The sequence below is a fragment of the Lissotriton helveticus genome, chromosome 11, assembly GCF_964261635.1.
Source record: "Lissotriton helveticus chromosome 11, aLisHel1.1, whole genome shotgun sequence".
Classification (NCBI taxonomy): domain Eukaryota; kingdom Metazoa; phylum Chordata; class Amphibia; order Caudata; family Salamandridae; genus Lissotriton; species Lissotriton helveticus.
Window position 1 is genome coordinate 719,842,922 of NC_136072.1, and position 24,968 is coordinate 719,867,889.

The 24,968-nt window shown below is 46.8% G+C and overlaps 1 protein-coding gene across 2 annotated transcripts in view; it reads left to right on the forward strand.

Annotated features, from left to right (window-relative positions):
* Nucleotides 1-24,968, forward strand: part of LOC144791816 (zinc metalloproteinase-disintegrin-like VLAIP-B) — a 263,161-nt gene that overhangs the window by 166,445 nt on the left and 71,748 nt on the right. For both annotated transcript variants that reach the window (XM_078666597.1, XM_078666598.1), the window contains exon 15: nt 16,673-16,778. In XM_078666597.1, coding sequence (XP_078522723.1) covers nt 16,673-16,778 — 106 coding nt within the window. The remainder of the gene's footprint in view (nt 1-16,672; nt 16,779-24,968) is intronic.

Sequence of the window (24,968 nt, forward strand, 5' to 3'; positions counted from 1 at the left end):
CGACCACAAAGAGGCAACTAGAGTGGGGTCTACTCACAAAGGCATTTTGGGGTATGGAAAGTATTACTATTCACGTACTCTTACATGCCTTTGAAAATGGGCCCCGAAACATCTAAAGTGAAAATATATATATTTATATATTTACTACAAATTTAAGTAACTGTCTTAGTTGCACCTTTAATAAAAGGGAGATGTACGTTTTGTGGCCATTTCACAAAGGCGAGAAGAAGTATGTAAAAGAGTATGCCTGTAGTACTATTTTCCCTGCTCCAAAATGCTTTTGTGAATTGGCCCCTGAATGTTTATTGCTCTGTACTTGGTACATGGGCGGACACATTTCTAAGTAAAGGATGCTAATGTCAAAAAGAACTCAAGACAAAAAAGCCAAGAATTCTAAGAATTTGCTTAGTTCCAGATGTTTAATCTTTAATGATCTCGTTTGAAAGATTGAGCCACACATTCTGACAACAAATATGACTTCCTTAAATCTTCCATCTTGCTACTCTGAGTATAGGTTGGTGCGAATTCATCAGGATCCAAAAGGTATATATAGTATTACAATAAGTGAAACGAGCAATTTAATGTCTCAAATGGGATTATCTATATTTAATTTGGTCCTTTCTGTTGGGTAATCTCATACTTGATGCCTTCACCTTCCTGAACCGGTTATTGTTGGCTTTTAGGACTCTGCACACTTTACCACTGTTAAGCAGTGCCGAAGGGCTTGTGCTCCCTCCTTAAAACCTTGTAGGATAGCCATATTTAAATTACTTGTAAATCCCTAGTAGGTGGTACTACCTGTGCCCAGGGCCTGTACATTAAATGCTACTATTGGGCCTGCAACACTGATTGTGCCACCCACTTAAGTAGCACTTTTAACATGTCTAAGGTCTGCCTTCCAGCCTGTGTTTGGGTGCACTTTTAAACTGCCATTTCTACCTGCCAAATAAACCTTTGGCCTAGACCAAACTTTCCTTTTTATTAAATAAATCACCCCTAGGGAAGGCCATGGACAGCCCAGAGGGTTAGGTGCAATATATTTAAAAAGTTTAATATCTACTTTTTAAGTTTTACATGTCTTGGTAGTGAAAAACTCGTACTGCAAGATCTACCTCTTCCATAGGATAGCATTGGAGCTACCTTATTACAATACGCTTTAATTTCAAAATGGGAGAAGTTGACTAGCCCTTGTTTGGTGTCTTCAAGATTGTAATGAAAAATTCAAATTTATGGTGGTCTGATTTTTAAATTACCATTTTAAAAAAATGCTACTTTTAGAAAGTTTAGAAACCAGTCTTGGTCCTGAGCATAACCCATAATAAGGGGAATTTGAAATGCATTGATCATGTTGCACAAGGGAGTTGGTGGTAATTATTAACCACACAAAGGCAATCCAAAAAGAAACATTGGATGCCTTTCTTTATCCAAACAAAATGGTGGTACAACCCCTCTAAATTCGTAATCATAAGGAGTTTGCTTAAAAATAGGGCAGAATAGGACCACTTCAATCATTGTTTGAATTAAAGACTGTTATAATGTTTGCTACAAAGTAGAAAGGGGAGGGCAACAGAGGCTCTCCAAAGGGTGAGACCCTTGACCTCAGAAGAACATTAACAGGATTAAACCCTCCTGTCCTGTATGTAATACAAAAACTCACTGGTTTTGAGGTCTTTCATGCATGGAGTAATGCAAACTTAATTATGGGTTTTAATCTCAAGTGGTTCTTATTCTGAAAACAGAAAAAGTTTATTGATTGAGTCTTTTTAATTGATCTCAACTGATGTTTATTCTTGAAAAACCTAATATTTATTTGTTCAGGCCAACCCGTGTTTCACGATATGTTCCTGCATCAGGGCCATACAACAAATTGTTAGTACAAGCACTCATTTTATAATAAACAGCAACATTTGATAACATTCCAAAGGAGATATGGGTGGAATAGTGAAGACAAAATAGAAAAGGTATTTATTCACCATAGATGGTAAGTGATAGTATAGAAAAAAAGTGTATTCACCAAGATTTAGTGAATTGAAAAAGTGATGGAAATGAAAAAAATTGGATGAAGCGATAAAAAACATTTATTTAGAAAGATCCACGTAACATTTTTTACATCAATTGTAGAGATATTGTTAAAGAACCCCATTTCTCTTTTTTTTTTTTTTTGGGGGAAATATGTTTTTATTGCAGGAAGCAAATAGAATCACATTATTGGCATCTGGCAGGTGATCTAAAGCAATGTCGACAGTATTGGTACAATATCTATACACGGCCATTCAGCCCACAACCCGGGGGTCGGGCGGCATGTGCCACTAGTTTTCAGTAAATATCCCCTCGTTCTGGCAGTGTAAAACAGGTGAAAAAGAATAAATCTCTTCTGCTTTTCCAAACAACCCAAATGAAATACCCTCCCCTCCCCAAACAGTCTTACCCCCCCCCCCCAGAGGAATGAATTGTCAGTCTTGATGGTACAGATCTCTGATGCTTGATGGAAGCGGATGGCGCTCCCCTTTCCTCTTTCCCCCTCCCTCCTCCCCTCTCATCATCGGCAATATAGTGTACGGTCAAATAGTATGTGATAAGAGACTTAGTCCTTCTTGTTGGGTATACCTCTGCAATAGCATGTTATTGGGACCTAGGCTGTTCCTCATCGGCACTATCAGAGTCAGTATGTGTGTTATGGTCGCGCAGGGCCTGCACCAATGTCTCCCAAGCTTATGTCGCCTCTAGAGCTCGCTCATCCCGTCGTCGCCTCGCCTGTTGGTATCTCAACGTGCTCTTACTTCCTGCCCACTTGAGAAGTTCATTGCGCCACTTAGTGCCTGTTGGACCAACTCGCGCCTTCCAGTGTCTGGTGATTTCCCGTTTGGCCAGGAGCAACCCTGAATCGATAAATTTGCTAGAAATCTTATTTTTGGGGGTATGTGGAAACCAATGTAGAATCCCTACAGCTGCATCTATCTGCAACGATCTCCCAGTTACTTCGGATAACGTGTCTCCCACCAACAACCAGTAGGAGGTCAGCACAGAACAGGACCATAGCATGTGAAAAAGGTCCGCTCCGGATGTCCTGCATCTGGGGCAGGCTGCCGTCTCCAGGGCGAAATATTTCTGTAGTTTCTCCGGGGTCAAATAGGCTCTATGCAAGATATAGAAGTGGACCAGTTGGAATCGGGCACTACGTGTGCCCTTCCAGGTCCGACACAACAGCTGGGCCCACGTGGTCTCCGGGATTTCCTTCCCTACGTCAATTTCCCAGCGGGTCTTAAGCACCGTCAAGGGGGTCAGTCTCTCATCGATCATCCTGGAATATAAGCATGACACTGCTTTAACCGTTCCTGCGGACATCATGACGTACTGGCACGCCGCCGACAGCTGTGGTTCTGCAGGACCAGTTTTCCAGTGTGCCTGGAGTGCCCTTGTGACCGCCGCGTGGAGCAAAAAATCGCCCCGAGGGACGTCGTATCGGTCCAGAAGCGCCTGGAAGGGCAGTAGCGTCCCGTCCTCATAGAGGTCACCTAGGGTCTGTACACCCTACTCCTCCCAAGCTCCCAGTCGAGACCAGTCACCGCCATGGGGCAATGCAGTGAGCATTCCCAGCGGGATCTCCGGGGCATAGGGTCGCGGCCTTCCCAGTTTGCGATGTACTCGGTTCCAGCACGAGCGTATGGTGCGTTCCTCCTGGGTGAGGTCCCTCAAATCGAGCCTCTGTTGCAGCGCAATATATGATAAGACATGTCTGGGTATGCCACTGCTCCGTGTCTCCTCTGGGCCCCGAAACTCTCGCACTACCTCCTGGGTATAGGTCTGTAGCTGGGCAGCCAAATAGTACGTCTCAAAGTCGGGCGCCGCCAGCCCCCCCTCCGCCCTCGGTCTCATTAAGGTCCTGAGCGCCACTCTGCGGCGGCCCGAGCCCCACAGGAACGCCACTATCATAGAGTCCAGGCCCTGGAAGCAAGATCTAGGGATCCAGATCGGAAGTGTCCGGAAGTAGTATAGCAGGCGAGCAGTGCCACCATCTTCAGTAGTGCTATTCGTCCCGCCACTGAGAGGGGTAGGGTGGACCAAAAGGTCATGCTACCCTTAAGCGCCCGGATGCCTCTGGAGATGTTGCCCTCGAGTGCGTCAGCAGGGCGATGGTAAATATGCACCCCTAGGTACTTAAAACAAACAGGCTCCCATCGGATCTCTCTGTGAATGTCCGGCTGGGGACTATCGCCGTGGACCGGGAACAGGTAGGTCTTAGCCCAGTTTACCCGGAGTCCCGACACCTCACCAAAAGCCGTGAGCACTGAATCAGCTCCGGCCAGGGCCGTCCTAGCGTCTTCAAGGAAAAGCAGTAGGTCGTCAGCGTATAGGGAAATGTACTGGTGACCCGACGCAGACCGCAGCCCCCTGTAATGGGCCCCCGTGCGGATCGATATAGCCAGTGGTTCTACTGCAAGGGCGAATAGCAATGGGGATAGCGAGCAGCCTTGTCTCGTGCCTCGTTCTACGGGGTATCGTTGAGAAATCAGCAGGCCCGATTTCACCCTAGCCACCGCCGAGGCATATAATACCGTGGTCCATCTCAGGAATCCCTCACCCAGGCCAAACCGCTCAAGGACCCTGTGGAGGTAGATCCACTCCAGGCTGTCGAAGGCTTTCTCTAGGTCTATCGAGAGGATCATGGGATCGGGAGCGTCTGTGTGATCACCCTCTAATAGTCGAAACAAGCGTCGGATGTTCATCGTAGTATTACGCCTGGGGATGAGGCCCGCCTGGTCGGTATGTACTAGAGAGCCCATATGCTCCAGCAGCCGTGCGGCCAATATGCTGCTCAAGATCTTATAGTCGACCGTGATCATTGAGAGCGGTCTTTAAGACGCTGGTTCTGCGCCCTCGCGATCGGGTTTAAGTAGAGGTATCACCAGGGCTTCTCGCATCGAGCCCGGTAGGCGTCCCAGGGTCTTCGCCTCCTTGTAAACCCACAGGAGTTTGGGGGCCAGGAGTTCCATGTATGAGGAATAAAACTCCACTGGGAGTCCATCAAGGCCCGGCGTTTTATTTCGCGCCATTTTTTTTATGGCGCTTCTGATCTCTCCCAGCTCCACATTGCGTCCCAAGTCCTTCGCCTGTTCTGGTTCCAGAGTGTGGATCGGCAGATCGCGCAGGAAGGCGTCCGTCGGAGTAGTATCCGGCGGTAATCGACTGCGATACAGCCGCTTATAGTAACCCCAGAAGCAGTTAAGGATCTCGGGCTGAGTATAGACCTCACCGGAGGTACGTCTCGTTGGGTTGGCAAGCCAAGCCAGCAGCGTTCCCGATTTGTCGCCCTCAGCCAACGATCTAGTCAGGTAAGCTTTGTGGTCATAGCTACGCAGTCGCTCAACCTCTACAGCCACTGCCTCCTTTGCCGCCAAGGTCTGTTGTTGGAGCTCCGGGCGGCCAGGGCGGGTAATTTCCAGTTCGCGGAGGACCCGATCAGCCCTAGCCAGATCTTCTAGGATTACTCGACGCACTCCAACTCTCTGCGTTATACAATAGCCTCTAACCACAACCTTAAAGGCGTCCCATTCCGTGGCTCTTTCAGCAGTCGTGCCCTCGTTCATCTCAAAGTATCCCGCGATCTTGTCCTCCAGGTCACTGCGGAACACCTGGTCCTCTAGCAGTTCCGGTCGCAATTTCCAGGTTGGCACACAGGGGGTGCCCTGGAGCCACCGGAGATCAATCAATAACGGATTGTGGTCGGAGATAGTCCTCGTCAGTTATTCAGACCGTACAGCCGAGGAAGCCACTTTTCCCGACCCCAGTAGGCCATCTAATCGCACATGCAACTCGTGCATGCCGGAGAAATGGGAGTAGTCCCGGGTATGCGGGTGTTGGGCCCGCCAGATATCCGTCAGTCCCCACTTAGTCTGCCAGTCTAACCTGCCCCTGGCCACCCGACGGGTCGGGGAGTCCAGAAGGGGAGGATGAGATCTATCCAGGTTAACATCGACCACCGAATTAAAGTCGCCCCCTAATAGGATGGGTCCCGATAGGTAGCGGGCTAAGGAGCCCGACAGCGCAGTCAGAAAGGCGAGCTGGTCCGTATTAGGCACGTAAATGCAGCAAACGTTCACCTCTCTTCCCCCCAGTCTCCCTGCTATTGCTACGTATCTCCCCTCTGGATCCACAGTGTGACTATCTACCTGAAAGGGTACCCCCGCTTTTATCCATATTAGCGCGCCTCTTGCATAAGCTGAGTACGTGGTGTTATACACTTGCCCCCGCCATCTACGCTGTAGCGCTAGTCCCTCAGATTTGGTGAGGTGTGTTTCCTGCAGTAGTGCAATCTGTATACCTCTGCGAACTAGATAAGCGTGGACTTTATGTCGCCTGGACTTGGTGTGCAGACCCCGCACATTCCAGGTGATGCATTTCAGAGTTGAGAGATCAGCCATTGTCCCATGTCGTGTCTTCCTGTCTCTCCGAACACACTACAAGCATGGGCAAGCACCCAGTCAAATCCATACCGATGACGAGTTCCCCCCTCAACAACAATAAATCAACTTTCGAACATGAATCCCTCACCAACCCCCCCAGAACAGGTTCCAAATAGTACCATCTAGTTCCCATCCAAACTGTACCCTCAGAAAACCCCCCTCCTACTAACCTGTCGGTAGCCACCGCAGGTGTGCCTTAAGGGCAATATGGGGGCCGAGCGTTGATGTGGGGTCCTCCCACTGCCAGCTGCATTGCGATCGAGCCCTATGTCATCAGGGCCTATGTAGGGAAGCCCCGCAACCCTCCACACAGTCAGTTAACTAACAGTTCCCCTGATGTGTTCCATCTCCCCCATTCATTCGCCCACCCCCATCCCCCCAATCAGAACTGGCTCACCCGAAAGTTTCATTGTTCATCAAGTAGGTCTTCCGCTGTCTCTGGGGTGACCACCGGGAGCTTCACGCTATCTGATTCAGATCCCTCCGTGTCTGAGTGGCCCCCACTCTCTCCAGGCTCCGATCGTGCAGTCCCATGGTCTCCCTGAGGGCAAGATATGGAAGAGACCATCTCCAGCGCACCTCGCCGCTCCGCCTCAGTCTCCACCGTAGATGGACGAGTAGTTCTGCCTCTGCGATGTCGGAACCTCTTGGGTTTCCGCTGTAGAATGTCCTCCATCGCGGATTGGGAAGAGGTTCCAAAACCATCCTTGCCAGCCCTGTACAATTCAAGCCAACTACACGCATCGTCTGGGGTGTCAAAGAACTTGGTTGAATCATCTATGATGATGCGGAGTCGTGCCCGAAAGAGCAGGGAGTACTGGATGCCCTCAGCTCGTAGCTCTCGTTTGACGGCCAGGAAGGAGGACCGACGTCTCTTCGTCTCGTAAGTATAGTCCGGGAAAATGTTCACACGGCTATTGTCCACCTGATAAGGTCCCTTCTGCCTGGCGGCCTGTAGTAGGAAGTCTCTGTCGCGGAAATGGAGCAGCCGCGCCACCAACGGACGGGGGGGTCGGCCCTGCAACGGCGGCCTGGCCGGCACTCTGTGCGCACGCTCCAATGTATAGAAAGGGGACAGCCCCTCCGGCGCCACCGCCGTCCGTAGCCAATCTTCCAGAAACGCCACCATGTCCCCACCTTCAATTTTTTCCGGAAGGCCTACTATCCGAATGTTATTTCTCCTGTTGCGCCCTTCTGCATCCTCCGCACGCTTCTCTAGGGCTTCTATTCGGGACAGAGCGTCCTTCACCGTGGCGTCCAAAGTTTTCTGCGCCGGTTCTAGGTGTCGCACTGAACCCTCTACCTCCTTCACCCTGTCCGAGAGCTTACCGTGGTCAGCTCTAAGCAAACCCAAGCCCGTCGCAACTTGAGCAATGTCTTCTCGGAGGGCCGATCTAGTCTCAGTGATCGCCAGCAGGATTTTGTCAAGTTGCTCTTGAATATGTGGGCTCCCTGGTCCTTCTAGATGTAGGCGCTCTTCGTTGTCAGGCGGCTCCACGTCGGAGGCGGTCTGGGCGCCCCCCTTAGGTCCCCTCGGTTTACCCATAGTTTTCAGGGTCTTCGGGAGGGTCTCAACAGGAGCGGGGGACGGTCAAGCCGGGGGCCTCCGTCGATGTGGCGCGGCCGCAAGAAACGGCGTCGCTCTTCAGTCTGTTCCACTGCGGCTATTAGCAGGCCCCCGAGGAGAGCAGGTCTCCAGTCGGCGGTCAAGTTGAGTGTTCGCCGGTAGGACAGTCCGGGATCGTAAGGCAGGTCACAACGTCTGCGGTCTAATTGCTCCCCACTTCTTCAGTGTGCTGAGCAGATGTATGCTCCCAGCTCCAGTGTCAGGGGCAGGGGAGGTCCTGGATAGGCGCGGAGAAAGCTCGGGGAGCAGCGTGTCCTCATAGAGCCCCAGGTCCCCACAACGGTAGCTGGCTCCTCAGTCGAGTATCACGGCACCCCGCATTGTGTCCTTGCAGCATGGGGCGGTGGGGGCACTCCACAGTTCTCAACAGTGACCCCAGAGCGGTCCGCCCTCCACCAAGCCAGGGGCCAGAGCCAGAGCGGCGGGCCGCCGCGGCAACCTCTGTGCGGCAAAGAAAGGGCCGCTTCGCCTCCTTCCCACGCAGCACTCCAGCACCGTTCTGCGGCAGCGGACCGGGGTCTTCCACGTCCGGCCGCCGGGCGTCTCCAGGCCCCCCAGGGGTCGTTCACCAGTTAAGCGCCATAGCGCCACGCATTGCGTCCTTGACTCAGGGGGTGGTGAGGGCGCTCCACAGTTCTCCCCTAGTGACCCTAAAGCGGTCCGCTCTCCTTCAAGCCAGGAGCCAGATCTAGAGCCGCGGGCCGCTGCGGCAACCTCCGCTCGACAAGGAACAGTCCGATTCACCCCTCCCCCACTCAGCTCCTCAAAGACGTCTCGCGGCAGCGGGCCGGGGCTCACCTCGTCCGGCCGCCGGGCGTCTCCAGTCCCCCCAGGGGTCGTCAGGAAGCAGGCTGTATGGTGTCCCCCCAGTGGGGGAAGGATCCTCTGTCTCGCTAGGGGTGTCGGGGGTGCCCGTCGCCTTCGGGTCCTCGGCCGTCTCCTAGGTCGTTAGGATGAAGCGGGCGCCATCTTTGCCTCCGCCGCGCAGTCCTCTCTATCCATCCGTTCCCCGACTCAGAGACCGCCGTAGACCTTCAACCGCGCTGATCGGTGGTCAGGTCACAGGGGTCTCCGTTGTGGGGTTCGGGTTTCCCTGGCAGCCCCCGGGATCAGGATTATTGATGGCTCGATCGCGGAGCCGAGCTACTAGGCGACCTCCGCCATTGGCGCTCAAGCCACGCCCCCTAGAACCCCATTTCTCATGACCCAAACTTAACATAACCGAAACCATAAGGTGAGCACAGCTGTATGTAAAATCAAGACAGGTAGACAACAATGCAAACCAATACAACCAGTGAAAAATCAATTTAAAAAGAAAGTTTATGCTTTGCTTATTTACAAGAAATCATATTGACTGGCAGGATGGAAGGGAGAAGCTGGGCCCAGCCCCACTTACATTTGGATTGGCTGTGTCATTCATCCACACAAAGAGCTGCATACCCCCGTAGTTAGTCTAGAACCAGGGTCAGGAAAGCAGGGCACCTCTAGGTGCTTGCTCAATGCATCTTTACAAGTATTTTTGATTCACTAGATTTCAAAAGTTATAACATTTGCAACAAAACGTGAGACAGACTAAGGGAGTAGACCATGTATTACAATACCTCAAATACATGTAAATAAATGTTGAGCTTTAAGCAGAAAGAAAATGCATGAAGGACAACGGGCCTATTTAATTTATTGAAGTGGTATGACACAGTCCTGTCCCCCCTCCCCAAAGTAGCTGGTCAGCTGTGTTTCTGCTAAAAAAACACAGAAGTCTAACAGTGAAAGGTTCTTAAAAGCGCATGACCTCCCAAACATAGTCTATAGCTTTTTTTTCAAACTTTCAGTTCACTGACTCTTTCTCTTAAAGAGAACGAAGGCCCACACACCTCCTTTCAGACTTCAGATTTATGATTCACACCACAGTAACTTCCTGCATTGACATGAGAAAGCAGTCTTAACTGGGCTTTGTGTTTAGACAATGGCACATCTCTTAACGACCATTTGTGCTGCAGCCAGATGGAACTTAAGAGTGATAAGAAAGTACTATATCACCCAGATCTCTTCATTGACTTCCTCTGGCCACCACAGGGCCGGACTGGGAACCCAAAGCAGCCCTGGCAAATGTTGTAACCCTGGGTGTGAACGTATGCTCTGCTCACAGACTTTGCAGAGTTTTTCCCACTCAATGCTCCACGTAGAGTGCGGAGTTCGAAAAACTCAGCATAGCGGCGCAGAGTTTTTTCTCTTGCGCGGCTCACCAAGTTGCTGAGGGTGAGCGAGGAAAATCTTACTCCAGACCACCTCCGCAGTCACGGCTGGTCTCTACCGCTTGTGTAAGAAACCTTCCACTTGCATTGAGGAAAGCTGCCTCTCGTGTAGAACATCTACTGGAGCGGTAGAAAGATGAAGCGCCCTCTTGCACTGCACATGGTGCCGTTCGTGCTGATTTTACAGCATGGCACAAACCCAGAATTTAAAATTTAGGTAGATGTATCGCACTCAGCCGCTTACAGAACTCTGCATAACACAGTGGATTTTTTTGGGCACTTCATGGAGTTCTGCATAGCGGAACCCCTCAAACTCTACCCAGGCCTAACATTTTGTCAGACCAGCCCCCGTATGGTGCATAGTGAGTGAAGCAAGCCTGACGACTACAAAGGGTGGTTTGGGGGGGGGTTCTTAACCCCCCAAGAAAATTTGGGAAAATGGTGCATTTTACAACACATCTGTCATTATATGTTCAATTTTATTCACTTTTAAGGCATAGTCGTATCCTGGTGCAAAGTAAGTCCATCCTTTTCTATCTGTTGGAGCTTTTCAATAATCCCCTCACTATCACCCTCCAACAGTGCCTCACTTCTTTCCATAGCCCCCCTCACATGCATTTTATTTGTTTTATAGTACCTCTCATACCAGTGTAGGGTGTCGGAGCACTTTACATCTCACACACAAACAGACAGTGAATCCTACATATGTAAATCATTGTATAGAAAATGTTACAAAAGGCTAAGGGGACCACAAGGTGTAGGATTCACATGCGATCTATACTTTTTAAGAGTGCTTCGAATGGAAAAGGACAAACTCATTATTCAGAACAAAACACAGTGGTTAGGGTTGACTTTAATATCTAGAGTTTATTTCTACCCAAACAGACCTTTTTTTAGCAACATCCGGATAATAAAAGACTCAGAAAAAACATAACTTTCTAACCTGTACCATGCAGATTGCATGCAGCTCTTTGCACATAACTCCCTGTGCTAGATTACAATTGCAACTTCTGAACTGCATAGCAACAAAAGCAGTAGCTCACTGAGCTACGCACATAAAATATTGTTCTTTGATGTGCATAGTACATGCTCTTTGCAGCAGGCATATTAACCCTCTGCCCTACCTTAGATGAGTCAAACTGCCACTAGACAAACATCCCATTTTTTCCCAGCAAGTACATTAAACACTAGAGTTAACATGACACTTTTATTGTTGCCCCAAAACTACTGAATATACAAGGAACTTTGCAGTGCTTTTAAAACTACTGCACGGCTAAAACAAAAATGGCCCCCACTAACAAAACAGCCCCTCCCCACCCTTCCAGCCTCTCAGGGAAACAACAAATGCCTGGTATGGCCTGTCTCGCCCTGGGCCACCATAATAAAATTTTATTTGACCTGCAACTCATTTAAATCTATATGTTTCAGTGCAGCCACGTGCAGTGCAGTGCAATTTCGTAGCACGCCCTGCATCGCAAAATGCGATGCAGCGCGTGCTACGAAATTCATTTTATTAATTAAATTGTTTACTTGCCTCCAATTATCCATATTCCGTTTTTTAGCACCCCCCACCCCGCCTTTCTGCCCCACCGGAACTCCCTCCACGGGCCGCGGCTGTGTCCGTTTTCTTTGACCTGCGAACAAGGAGTCTCCAGAAGGCCCAAAATACGAAAGAACAAAAATTAATTTCTTAGATTGGGGGCAAAGTTCAAACCAAATTAGGCATGGTCTCAACTATTCTCAAGATCATTCACTTACAACTTACAAAGAACTTAACCTGACCATTGTGTTTAGCAGACAGTGAAGGTCACTATACGTTTTTTTTAACTGTCATACTCTTTCCCCAAACATATGCCCAAGCCCCTCCACCATTCATGTTACTCCCAGGAAGAGCTCCTTCAGTATCCATGTACACTCTATTGTGTGTAAAGTGTGCTTTAGCTATCGGGCCTAGTTTGTTCTCAATTACATATTTAAATAAGTAGGTAAATATTTGTTTGAATAAAAATCAGCATTAACACTTGTCCAGTAGAGAAGTAAAATGCAGTTTCCCAAGTAGTTGAAGTAGAGTAGAAAAGTATAATGCAAGTTTCCCATTTCCATTAGAGAGTATTTCAGGTTTTTCCCCTTAGCAGTCTGGGATTGGTAGTCTTGTGAATCCGCATAGAAAATGAAGTAGAAAAGTACCAGAATGAATATAAAAGACCTGGACTGGATGAGCTGCTCATGCAAGGACCTGGGAAACTTGAAACATTGGCTTGATCAACCTGTTTGTACAATTCTAGCCACAGTACCAGGAGAAACGGGATATGTGGAAAATAGATCTAATCTATTCAAAAAGTTCCATTTTAACCAGCCCACTAGACTCTGTATGGCACTTGTTACAAAGCAAGTGTGATCTTCAAAGCACATGAAATGCTATATATATGTGATTTTTCTCTTCATATCAGGACTGTAACAGCCCAGACAGTCAGTTGATGGCATGTTTTCATCTCATGCAGTAAATAGAAGTTTGTTTTCTTCTGCTAATTTTGAGCTCTTGTTTGTTGTTGTGATGGCTTTTTAAAATGAACAAAAGTTACCCATTGACTAATTCCTCAATGCGCCTTGTAAATTATTAACCCCATGAAGGCATAGCAGGTAAAAGCGGGATGAGTCACTGCCTTTGTGTACATGACTGACTAGTAGATACGGAATTTATCTACAGACCTGTCCCCAACCATCACGCATTAGTCACTGGATGTCTTTGGGTGCAGTTGTGGCTTTAGATTAGTTAAGAATGATGTAATGCAGTGTTATAGTTTGTCAGCCTCGCAGGATAGTATTTCCTTTACCTGAGTAAAAAATGCTTTGATGGTAGGATTCTTTAAGATAATTCTGTTGTTATCAGGTGGCCAGAGTAAACCATGCAGACTATTATTCGGTTAAAGGTGATTTGTAAAAAGTTACGTGATGTAACTTTGCTTTTAACTTCTCCAAAAATATACACCTTTACCGTTCTTGTTAGTGGGCATCTGCTTTGGCATGCTTCGCATGTTAAGAAATTCCTTCCTCTTCTTTCGCTCATCACCAGGAAAACTGTAGTCCAGGCCTCGGTGACTTCCAGACTGGGCTACGCCAACATTTTGTACCTGGACCTGCCTGGTTATCTCCTTCAGCATCTTCAAGTGGTCCAAAACGCCGCTGCCAGATTGGTCCACAGGCTTAAACCCAGGACATACATGGCCCCTCATTTCAAAGTATCACACTGGCTCCTGATGAACGAGAGGATCAAGTTTAAGGCCCTGGTAAGGTTCTTCAAAGCCCTCCATGGTAAGGGCGCGGGCTATCTCAAAAGGAGAGCAAGTCTTTATATGCCGGTCAGATCCCTGCAATCCTCCTCTTTAGGATTTGCCTGCATCCCCAGAGTACACCTGGCCCATATGGAGGCAGAACCTTTGGGTTTTTGTGAGATCAAGCGTGGGACCAAATTCCGGCTTCTCTTAGAGCCATAACTGACTTGACAGCCTTTGGGAAACATCTTAAAACCTGGCTTTTCCGTGGCTAGACGTGTCTAGGGGTCCTGTATGTGTGAATCAACCAGCACCAGGATACTCTTTTTGAGTAGCTGTGTGCTCTACAAGTGCATTCATTCATTCTAGTACAGTCTCGGGGGCTTATTTAGAACTGGACAGATGAGGTATATCCACTGACAAATTGTGGGTGTTTTACCCAAAGCATTATGGATGGTTCAATGTCAACAGCTCCACCAAACTCTAAATTATGCCCTTGATTTCTACCCTCCCCCGAATCCAAGCACTACTTGTTAAACATCAAACATTGAAGACTAAGGGCCAGATGCACTATTTACTCATTGCAAAATATGGGTTGCAATTTGTGACCATTTTTTAGACCAATACATTATTTTCTGAGCTTACAGATGTACAAATAGGTTCGTTAGGGATATTCAGAGTGGTTCATAATCAATTGGAGGCCATCGGAGGGGTGCTGGCCATCTTTGGTCAGCCGACCACCATGTCTCGGATTGCCTTTCAATAAAATATGCTTTTTTTAGTGCATTCTGTTTTCCTTAAAGGAAGTGGCATGGGTTCAAAAGAAACGTTTTCTTTTTCTGTTTGAGAGTTGGCAGTGGTCCTGAGAGTTTGCAGGGGTCCTTTGGACCACTGCCTACTCCCTAAGAAACATATATTTTTAAAACTTTTTTTCATTACATTAATAAAGTGGAAGGAGTGCCCTTTCATTTTGTGAATGGATTACCACCCCAACATAGGGATTGGTAACATTTCAATGGTTCACAACTGTGATTTTTGTGTTACACCGTTGATACATATGGATAGGGATATTTATTTGGAAGGGACAGCTAAACACTTCTCTTCCAAATAGTGATTCCTTAACCATTTCTAAACATATTTTAGGAGTCAGAACATATCTTTTACATCTAAATTAAGTTGAGCACATTGACAAAAGCATTATTGAAGGCACAAACTCAAAATCAGAATGTTTGCTGCCACAAAATTGTGTTGTTCGTCTGGTCCTATATGGAGATATATTTGACTTGGAACTCCTTATCTTAGACTAGTGCTTTGATACTGCCAAAAGTGCTAGACAGTCCTTAGAAAAACCTAAAAAATGAATAAATAAGATATATTTTCTGGTGGAAGCTACTTACTGAAGTGAATTATGAGTCCTTCTTTGCCCCTGACTTGCCAACAACTGACATTTCTGCTCTTATGCCGTAACCATATTTGCCTAACCTTAATTCGAGTTTGACATCTTATAGGCAGGCTGCATGGGGATGGGGTTAAAAGCACCTGCTGCCGATTTCCTTGTGGCCTAGCCATTTTCAGGCAGTAATACAAATGTCACGGTAATTGATTGATATATCTAATGGAGAGATATTGGAGAGTTGTTTAGTCACAGTTTTGATTTGCTATAAAGTAGCACATAGGGTTAATGTGCCTGCAGAAATACACATGTACCAGGCAAATAACCGAATTGTTGTTCATGTAGAGCGCTCAGTGGTTTACTGCTTTTGTGGGAGAGATCCTTTTATTACATGCAGCTTATAAGTCACAATCCAAATACAGCACAGTGAGCTATAAAATGGCATTAAAGAGTTGCATGCAAACTGCAAAACATAGGATGGGAATGTATGTTATTTTCCCCAGTCTTTAATTCTCCTAAGATTGCTAAAGAGGGTTCACTTGGGTAGAAATAAATTACTATTAATAAAGTCAACACCATCCTCAGTGTTCCGTTTTAAATCTTGAGTTTGTGCTCCCCCAGGCCAAGTATTCCTAAATCTAATGTCTACCTTTATGGATCACATGTCACTTTTACAACCTGTAGTCCTCCTTGCCTAATGTAACATTTCCAGTGCACTGGTTTACACAAGCATAGTTCCCTTTCTCTGTATTATATGTGTGTGTGATGTAAAATGCTCTGACTGGTATGAGTAGCGCTATAAAAGTAATTAAAGGCACGAGAGAAGGACTCTGAAAGATAAGGGGCACAAATGGTGGGTGGTAGTGAGGGAATCAGTGGAAAATGAGGCCTCTAGGGGGGCACAGACAAAGATTGTCACACTGGGTGCCAACAGCGTAAAGCCGGTCCTGCCACTTAAACTCGCTCACAGACATAATTACTCACCTAGGCTAATGTTGAATCCATCAAAGAAAGGCTTTACTCGTGATATGCATGTCTTGAAGGTGGCATGTTGACAATTTACCAAATTAATAATGGCACACCGTGATATATAATATTAAATCTGTGAAATCCTCTTGAAAAGTTCTATACACTATCGTTTGCGGATAGTATTGTTCATCTGTTTACTAAATTGGTTTGGAAGTTTTACTACTTTTTCAATTGACTTTAATGCTGCTTTGCTGCTGCATACGCACGAGTAACTAATCACAAGTGCACTAAATGGTCTTTGATTTACTAGAGACCTAGCCCCTGTTCTGCTTCTAGAGAGTAGCCAGCCAATCATGTTTTATTGTTGTGGATGTACTTACTCATTGTTGCCCAGATCCACCCATTCATCTATCCACATAGCCATTCAAACCTACTCACTCACTCAAACGTCCAACCATTCACAAGCTCCGTCTTTCACCAATCCATTCCTTCATTTGTTCATAAATTAATCTATTTATTCATTTACAATGCAATTATCAATCGACTCTTCCACCAATCTATTCAACCAATCAAATCCATCTGTCTACACAAACTCGAAAATCTATAAGGAAACCATTTCGTTTGTAAAAAAAACTATGACTGCCAGTGTTTATTTTTCTTTGCTTTTGACTTATTCTGCTTTTATTGTCTCCCAGCCAGTGGTGATGAAGATGCAACGTCATGCTTTAATTCGAACAAACGAGGTCTTTACTATGGGTTCTGCACCTATTCTGGAGGTAAATACATCGCCTGTCCAGACAAGTAAGTGTACAGACAAAAGCCTTTAATTTGGCAGTTAGGGATACTGCGTGTGTCAATATATATGAATTGCATGTCACACGATGGGAGTGGTTTGTGTAGTGTCCAAGTAAAAAGAACAATCATGCTCTTCTACTGTGGTTTCTAATTTACTAATGTGCCGCTCGCCTGAGGTTTCAAGTGTCTGAACTTTACCCATTGCTACAGGAGTAGCTTGTTTGTTTCCCAGCTGTTTTCTGCCGACGGAGGGAGGAGGAAATCATTCACGAGGCCGCAGAGGAGGTGAGAGGCGCGGCCCCGGGACTGCGAGGTACAGCGTTCAATACCACCAGCTGTTTCCTCTTCCCGCGTGAGCCGCGCCCCCTCCCAGTGCCCGCCCCCACCAAGGTCTTCATAACCTATCGCGGCCCCCGCTACGCGGGAGCCGCTCGCCTGAGGTTTCAAGTGTCTGAACTTTACCCATTGCTACAGGAGTAGCTTGTTTGTTTCCCAGCTGTTTTCTGCCGACGGAGGGAGGAGGAAATCATTCACGAGGCCGCAGAGGAGGTGAGAGGCGCGGCCCCGGGACTTCGAGGTACAGCGTTCAATACCACCAGCTGTTTCCTCTTCCCGCGTGAGCCGCGCCCCCTCCCAGTGCCCGCCCCCACCAAGGTCTTCATAACCTATCGCGGCCCCCGCTACGCGGGAGCCGCTCGCCTGAGGTTTCAAGTGTCTGAACTTTACCCATTGCTACAGGAGTAGCTTGTTTGTTTCCCAGCTGTTTTCTGCCGACGGAGGGAGGAGGAAATCATTCACGAGGCCGCAGAGGAGGTGAGAGGCGCGGCCTCTGGACTGCGAGGTACAGCGTTCAATACCACCAGCTGTTTCCTCTTCCCGCGTGAGCCGCGCCCCCTCCCAGTGCCCGCCCCCACCAAGGTCTTCATAACCTATCGCGGCCCCCGCTACGCGGGAGCCGCTCGCCTGAGGTTTCAAGTGTCTGAACTTTACCCATTGCTACAGGAGTAGCTTGTTTGTTTCCCAGCTGTTTTCTGCCGACGGAGGGAGGAGGAAATCATTCACGAGGCCGCAGAGGAGGTGAGAGGCGCGGCCCCGGGACTGCGAGGTACAGCGATCAATACCACCAGCTGTTTCCTCTTCCCGCGTGAGCCGCGCCCCCTCCCAGTGCCACGCCCCCTCCCAGTGCCACGCCCCCTCTCCCTTTACACAGACTTAAGCAAGGCCATTAACGCGCATAGCGGGACGCGCGCGGGTCGCAGCCCGGGGCGAAGCCCGGGCAAAGGGCGGGCCCTCCGAGGCCTGAGGAGCCTGGGCCTGGGCTTGAACCTCTGCCCGATTCACCCCAGCCTAAAGGAATAAGTGCTCACGGTAACCGTAAGTCGGACGTCCATTCTTACACTACTTCCATTGACTAGGTCACTTTGCCATCTATATAGGGGTGCCATGAACTGCCGGGAAACCAGAAGCATGGCCGCAGCAGGCACTTAAAAACTAACTGGGACCCTGGATGATTTTATTGTCCGCACCAATGCATTAATCGACGAGGGAATAATACTAATGGACAGGAGAGTATCCCAGGACCTAGCTAATGCCAAGAGATCTTCGTTGGGCCTTATTGCCCAGGCACACACTCCCAATATTAACTCCCGTCATAATATTCATAACTCAGTCGATCACACTGAGGTTACTAGGGAACTAGATGTTTCAAATTCACAACTGGACTTGGAAGCTACCCCTAATCTCAACATTCTGACAGAGAGTGGATCAAACGCTACTGAGCTAGTTAATTTTCCCGTGGTAACTAACGTAAATCAAAGGGGTTTGATAGAAGGGGCAATCCCCAAACGAAAGGCAAACAACCCTACCACCCCCAAAGGGAAAAAAGCTCAAACAGCGCAAACTGTTCGATCTCAACAACCCTCAAACGCAGATCCGGGTATGGTTAGCAATAATTTGCCAGTTCACTCAAATGATATAGGGGGGGTGCATCCCACAAATTTTGGCTTACCGATTAGTCTTCCAGACGATACCATCCTAGATAACAGTCTGGAGGAAATTCTGGAACTCACTGGGGAAGTCACCAATCTAGCCATACAGAATCAAGATGGCCATGGGCAGAATATGGTCAATAATATAATTTTTAACACGATAAAAAGCCTACTGGAACCCATAGAAGCTAGACTACGCGGCTTGGAGACCATCCTGAAGAATATCCACAAGGAGATAAGCGCTCCATGCTTCTCTACGAATGCCAAGACACCTTATGCTGCGAGCACAGCTAACAAGCCATCCTTGGGTAATAACGTCACTGCGCTCAAAACTATACCTCCCAAAGACCCCAGTAGTACTCTAAAACAGGGAGGCACGAAAGCAAAGACCTCTGTTCTCAATTTACAGGCGAACACATCTAATGCTAAACAAACCCCTCAAGCTACTAAACAATCCCCCCAAGTTACAGCAAGCGTTCCCACTTCAGTAACCCTAAATCTCGATCAGGCCCCGCGAACTAAGGCTGTGGCTCGCAGAAACATCCATCTTCCGCCAGACGCCTGTCCCTATGTAGTGATTCTTACTGGTGTCACTGAAATTCCCCCATCGGAAGTAGAATCTCATCAGGCCCTTAAAAACAAGGTGTGTCATTGGCTCACTAAAAACCATCCCCTCCCGCCTAACATTCCTAGTAAAATTCTGATGGTAGAAAGAACTCCATGGGTGGGCGGGAATAGAAAAAATCCGCAAGGGGATTGTGTTGTGGTCACTTTCGAGAATACTCAGGTTGTAGAACACATATGTAGTAGAGCACCTAGACATCAAGCTAGCACTGTTATGGCTAGGCCCCTTTCGTATTTCTATCTACCGGGGAAGCAAACAGATAAAAGATGGAGCTGGCTAAGGGGTCTACATGATCAAAAACCTAGACAGAGGTTTACCATCCCATGGGAGGAACAATCATACGGATGGGAGGAGGAGGGTGATGTGGGCTGGAATCTAGTGAGGAGAAGAAGAGGCAGACCACTCCAAGGAGGTTATGTGGTAGGGCCCCAAAATAGTTACCCACAACAGTATTATCAGACTGCAAATGGGCAAGATAACTATTTTGACTTCCCAATTGCTAATCGTTATGAGTGCTTGTCAACCACGGACTGGGTTGACTGACATACACAGGGTTCACTAGGTGGTCAGCGGTGCCATAATTCCCAGACTCTTGTGTTAAAAGAAGATAGCATCGTGGATGTGCAGAAGACTAACTTAACTCTCTCTCCTGATAATTGCTTGGAAGCTACTGAGGTTAGAGGAGTGCATAACCTGCATAACTCTAATAAACCACTTTGTAAATTCCTTACCTGGAATATAGCGGGTATTACTGCTAAGGCCTCAGATCCTAGCTGGCAAGGGTTTGTTAAACAACACGACATAGTGGCACTTCAAGAAACGTGGGATACATCAACCTGTTTCTCATTAGATGGTTTTCACAGTTTTTTAACCCCAGCCGTATCAGGTGCGAGAGGGAGACCGAAGGGTGGGCTTCTCACATTATTCTCACTGAATCTGGCTGGGTCTTTTAAAAAAATAGAACCTGCTCCCAGGAACACGTTAATAATTGAGTGGGCTATTTCGGACCATCAATCCTTTTTAATTATTAATTTCTATAATTCCAGCGATGGTTCCTTTGTAAATGAGTATTTGACTACTCTGTTAGATTTTTTGTCAGTCTATAGACACGATTGCACTTCCGTCCCAGAGATGGTTATCCTGGGCGATTTTAATATTCACCCCTGTGATGGGGACTGCTATAACGACAGGTACGGAGGATCATTGGTTGAAGGGATCCCCCATTTTGAACACACGAAGGAGGGGGAGGGGCTTGAGAGCTTTCTTGCCACTTTAAACCTATTTGAAATGGGCTTTGGCACATATGAGATCAGAGCACCCACATTCATCGGGAGAGATGCTAATACCATCATTGACTACATTTTTGTATCATCAGGGGTGTTAGCCAGGGCTCGTGAATATAGAGTGGTGACCGCTATCTTTAGCGACCACAATCCTGTCTTGCTGACCATGGACTTGGACTGCCTCCTGATCGGGAGGGAAACAGGGGTGGTAGCCCCAAGGGATCTCACCTCTAAGGAGCAGGGGAGGAGGATAAAGTGGGAGAAGATTGTCCCCGAAAACTTCTTCCAAACACTAGCACAGGAAACAGAGGCAAAGATGGCAGTTTGCCTTGATCCTACTTCCTTGGGGCCTGAGGTTGTGGCCGCCTATACTGAGATATGTTTAAGTATCTCCAAGAATCTGGAGTCCAGGAATGGCCCGTAAGGCAATAAGTATATACACAGATGGTTCGATAAGGAGTGTTCGAAAAAACACAGCGCCCTACTGAAAGCACTCAAACAGAGACCCAGAGATAGGACCCTGCGACAGGGATATAAAACTGCACTTGCCAATCGCAAGACTCAGATTAAGGAGGAAGCTTGGGAGAGTTTACTATCTGTAGATATACTGAGAGACAGTAAGAAATTTTGGGCCATCATCAACCAGCCCTTTTTTACTGAGGATGGGAAATCAGACATGGATTGCGTGATTGAAGACGAAAGATGGCTTAATCATTTTAAACAAATCTATGAAACTGAGGTCCCAATCTCTCCAGCTAGTGTCCCTTCGCGGAATACCATGATCATGGATTTTAACATTTTTGAGGTTGAAAAGGCCATTAAAGACACAAGTAAACATAAGGCCCCGGGACCCGATGGGGTACCTGCTGATCTTTACATGCAGTATCCCCAATTCTGGTCCAAAATACTGACCAATGTTTTTAATGCGATACCTTCGGCAGGCTTTCCGTCTTCTTGGTCCACCTCTATAATTGTCCCGATTTTTAAGAAGGGGAACAGGGGGGACCCCGCTTGCTACAGGCCAATCTCCTTGCTTGACTCTGCTGTTAAGATCCTGGGCAGAGTCATTCTACAAAGACTCGGGGATTGGCTTGAGGGGAGTGGGGTCCTCTCTGACCTTCAGTATGGTTTTAGAGCTCACAGGGGGACCATGAACCAATGCTTAAACCTCCACCTCATTATTAGTAAATACACTGTGGTGAAGGAGGGGCATTTATATCTAGGGTTTATGGACTTATCCTCTGCTTTTGATTTGGTTAATCGCTCTAAACTTTGGTTTATTTTGCGGGATTTGGGTTTGGACACTACCTTGGGGAATTTTTTACATGACCTCCATCAGAATTTGTTTGCTTCCGTTAGGGTTACAAGGGAAGGTAGGTGTACTGAAAAATTTAGATCAGGGAGAGGGTTCAGACAGGGTTGTATTCTGGCCCCTCTTCTATTCACACTGTACATTAATTCCCTTGGTAAATCACTAAATTTAGCCACCTTGGACGTCCCGCGTATGGGAGGGTCTTCCATCCCGGTCCTCCTGTACGCGGATGACGCAGTCCTAATAGCTCGTACAGGCACGGGCCTGCAAAGACGGTTAGATCATTTCGGATCTTTCATGGAATCTTTAGATTTAAAGATCAATACACTAAAATCCCATGTCATGGTTACTGGCTCACGTAGGAAAAGCCTGAAGATTAAAACTTTTAGTTGCAATGAATCACGAATCTCTAGGGTACCTTTCTTTTGTTATTTAGGTGTCACCTTTGACGAAAAAGGATCCTGGGGACCTCAACTAAAAATGAAGGCAAATGCAGTTGCAAGATCTACTACAGGCCTTATGAACTTTTCTAAAAAAATTAGGTTCCAGGCCCATGGAGGCCATGATCCGTATCTACAAATCCAAGTGCCTGGCTATCGCATCCTATGGGGCTGACATCTGGGGCTATGTTCCTTCCCAAGGCATTCAAATTGTAGAAAATAACTTTATACGAGCTTTGCTGTCACTCCCAAAGTCATCTCCTACATACTCTATTCATAGTGAAGTCGGTTTGGGCCACATTGCTGACCTTCTAAAAATGGCCCCCCTGCTATGCTGGGTGAAAACCTGGACAAACGAGGAGATCACGTTGAACCATCTCATACTCAAAGACTGTATGGCCTTGGATAAGGCGGGTAGTATTCCCTGGCTAGCGTATGTTAGAGCGGCATGCGTGAAGCTAGGGCGCCCGGATATGTATTCTTCACCACAGGGCCTCAAGAAAGAAGATGTAGGGTGGGTAAAGTTGCATCTCCGGAACTTGTTGGAGTTAGAGAGGGAGGAGGTTGAACTCAATAAACCCATGGTGAGAACAATATATCAACTATCTATTCCTCAGTTATGGAACCTTACCTAAAATATGTGACCAAACTATACCATCGTTTTCTTTTATTGAGATTTAGGTTCAACCTTATCCATTTAGTGCTTGGTACTAATATAAAGTGGGGGACCTTTGAAAATACCCCACCTTGCACATGTGATAGCTTCTCAAATCAGGACACAGTTCACTTTGTGATGTTTTGCGAACACTATCTGGAGCCCCGAAAAAAAAATTTATATCCCATTCTGAAGGAACTTAATTTTGTCCAGGTAAGGCCTGCACTTTTACACCTGCAAATGCTTAACTCTGTGCAGGTCACATATGGTGTAGCCAGTTTTTTGGTGGCGGCTGCCCGATTAAACAAAACAAGACTTACCCAGACAAATACACATTCTGGTTGATACTTTGTCAACTTTGTTCTGGGGCACTGTATTAAGATTAGTGGGACATGGAGGTGCCTGTTTTCTCTGGACTCTACCTTATAGTGAATCTATTTTGTATTCAAACTTTTAAAAATAACCTCTTTTAAGGAAGCATTTTAGGAACTGCAACAGGTGTACAAATTGTTTAATTGTTAATTTTTAATCTATTCGTATGGTTTTTATCTTTAAAAATGAATTGTGTATTGCTTTTATGGTTTTAATCAACCGAATAAAGATATTTGACTGACTGAATTTACTAATCTCCTTACTCTCTTAATTAGGTTTCCTTTCTCAACGCCTTCCTTATTTCTGTTCTTCAAATTACATGCCATTCTCTTACACCTACCTCGTGGCCACTCCCACCTTGAGTCCTGATTTCACTTTTTTTGTTTAGTTAAATGAAGCATTTCTACCAGACATACTTTGTGGCAACAATGTGTTACATTAAATTATAGGTAGCGTTGTAGTTACTTAGATAAATGATGGTGCTGATAGGGAATGAATGGGGCAATCCGATGCTGGCATGTTGTTTATAATTTACATTACACATATGGACACATTTTTAACATTGCATGTTATACTTTTCCAATTTCAGGGCATAATGAGCAGAAGTGTTTTTTCCCAGAATCTCACATTGTTAAGCCAAGTGCTGAAGCTGGCCCCAAGTGTGGCCCCAGATTTGAAGTTTCACATCTTCACACTGATCTGTGTTTCTGTCCTTATTCCCGAGCCCACGTTCCCTCCAATTTATCACCCTTTGTTTCCTAATTTCCAGTCAACTAAATGCCTACACTTCAGGCCTCTGTGCGGTTGGACTGGCAGGTTCAGAGGCACACTGGAGGATGTTCATAGGTGACTGATTGCATCCTCTCCTGTTAGAAATGGGATTTCTGGTTGGCTAGGGTATACTCCTAAGCCAGGCAGAACCCAACACTCTAGTCAGGGAGTTACACACTAAAGATAACCCCTGCTCACCCCCTTGGTAGATTGGCAGAGCAGTCAGGCATATCCCAGAAAAAATGTGTAAAGCTTTTGCGCAACACACACACACTCACCAGTGACACACCACAAATAGAGAGACTCCTTACAAGGGTTATCAACAATATCCTTTGTAATGTACATAAAAACACATAGACCACAGTTACATGAATCACTTTGCCAACTAGGCAATAGTCTTAACATCACATGTATCATAACTCCCTTTGTGTCATATGTAAAGCACATTAGACCCCAAATCACATAAACCAACATCCACCTTGTCCCAAGGCAATGTCATGACAATGCATTGATCCTAAATCACTTTGTACAATACTTATAGCACATTATAACCTGAGGACATAAAACAGCTATAGTTTCATTACACATACATCACCAAATATCACTGTTATAACCATAAAACGTTTTATAGTGCAGCTCACCTGCCCCTTCACAACACTTTATGGGGTGACCCCACCTGGATCATTAGGGCACCATAACATTTGCGTGCCTTCCTGGGGGATTATGGTATTACTCCTTATACTCTTCTCA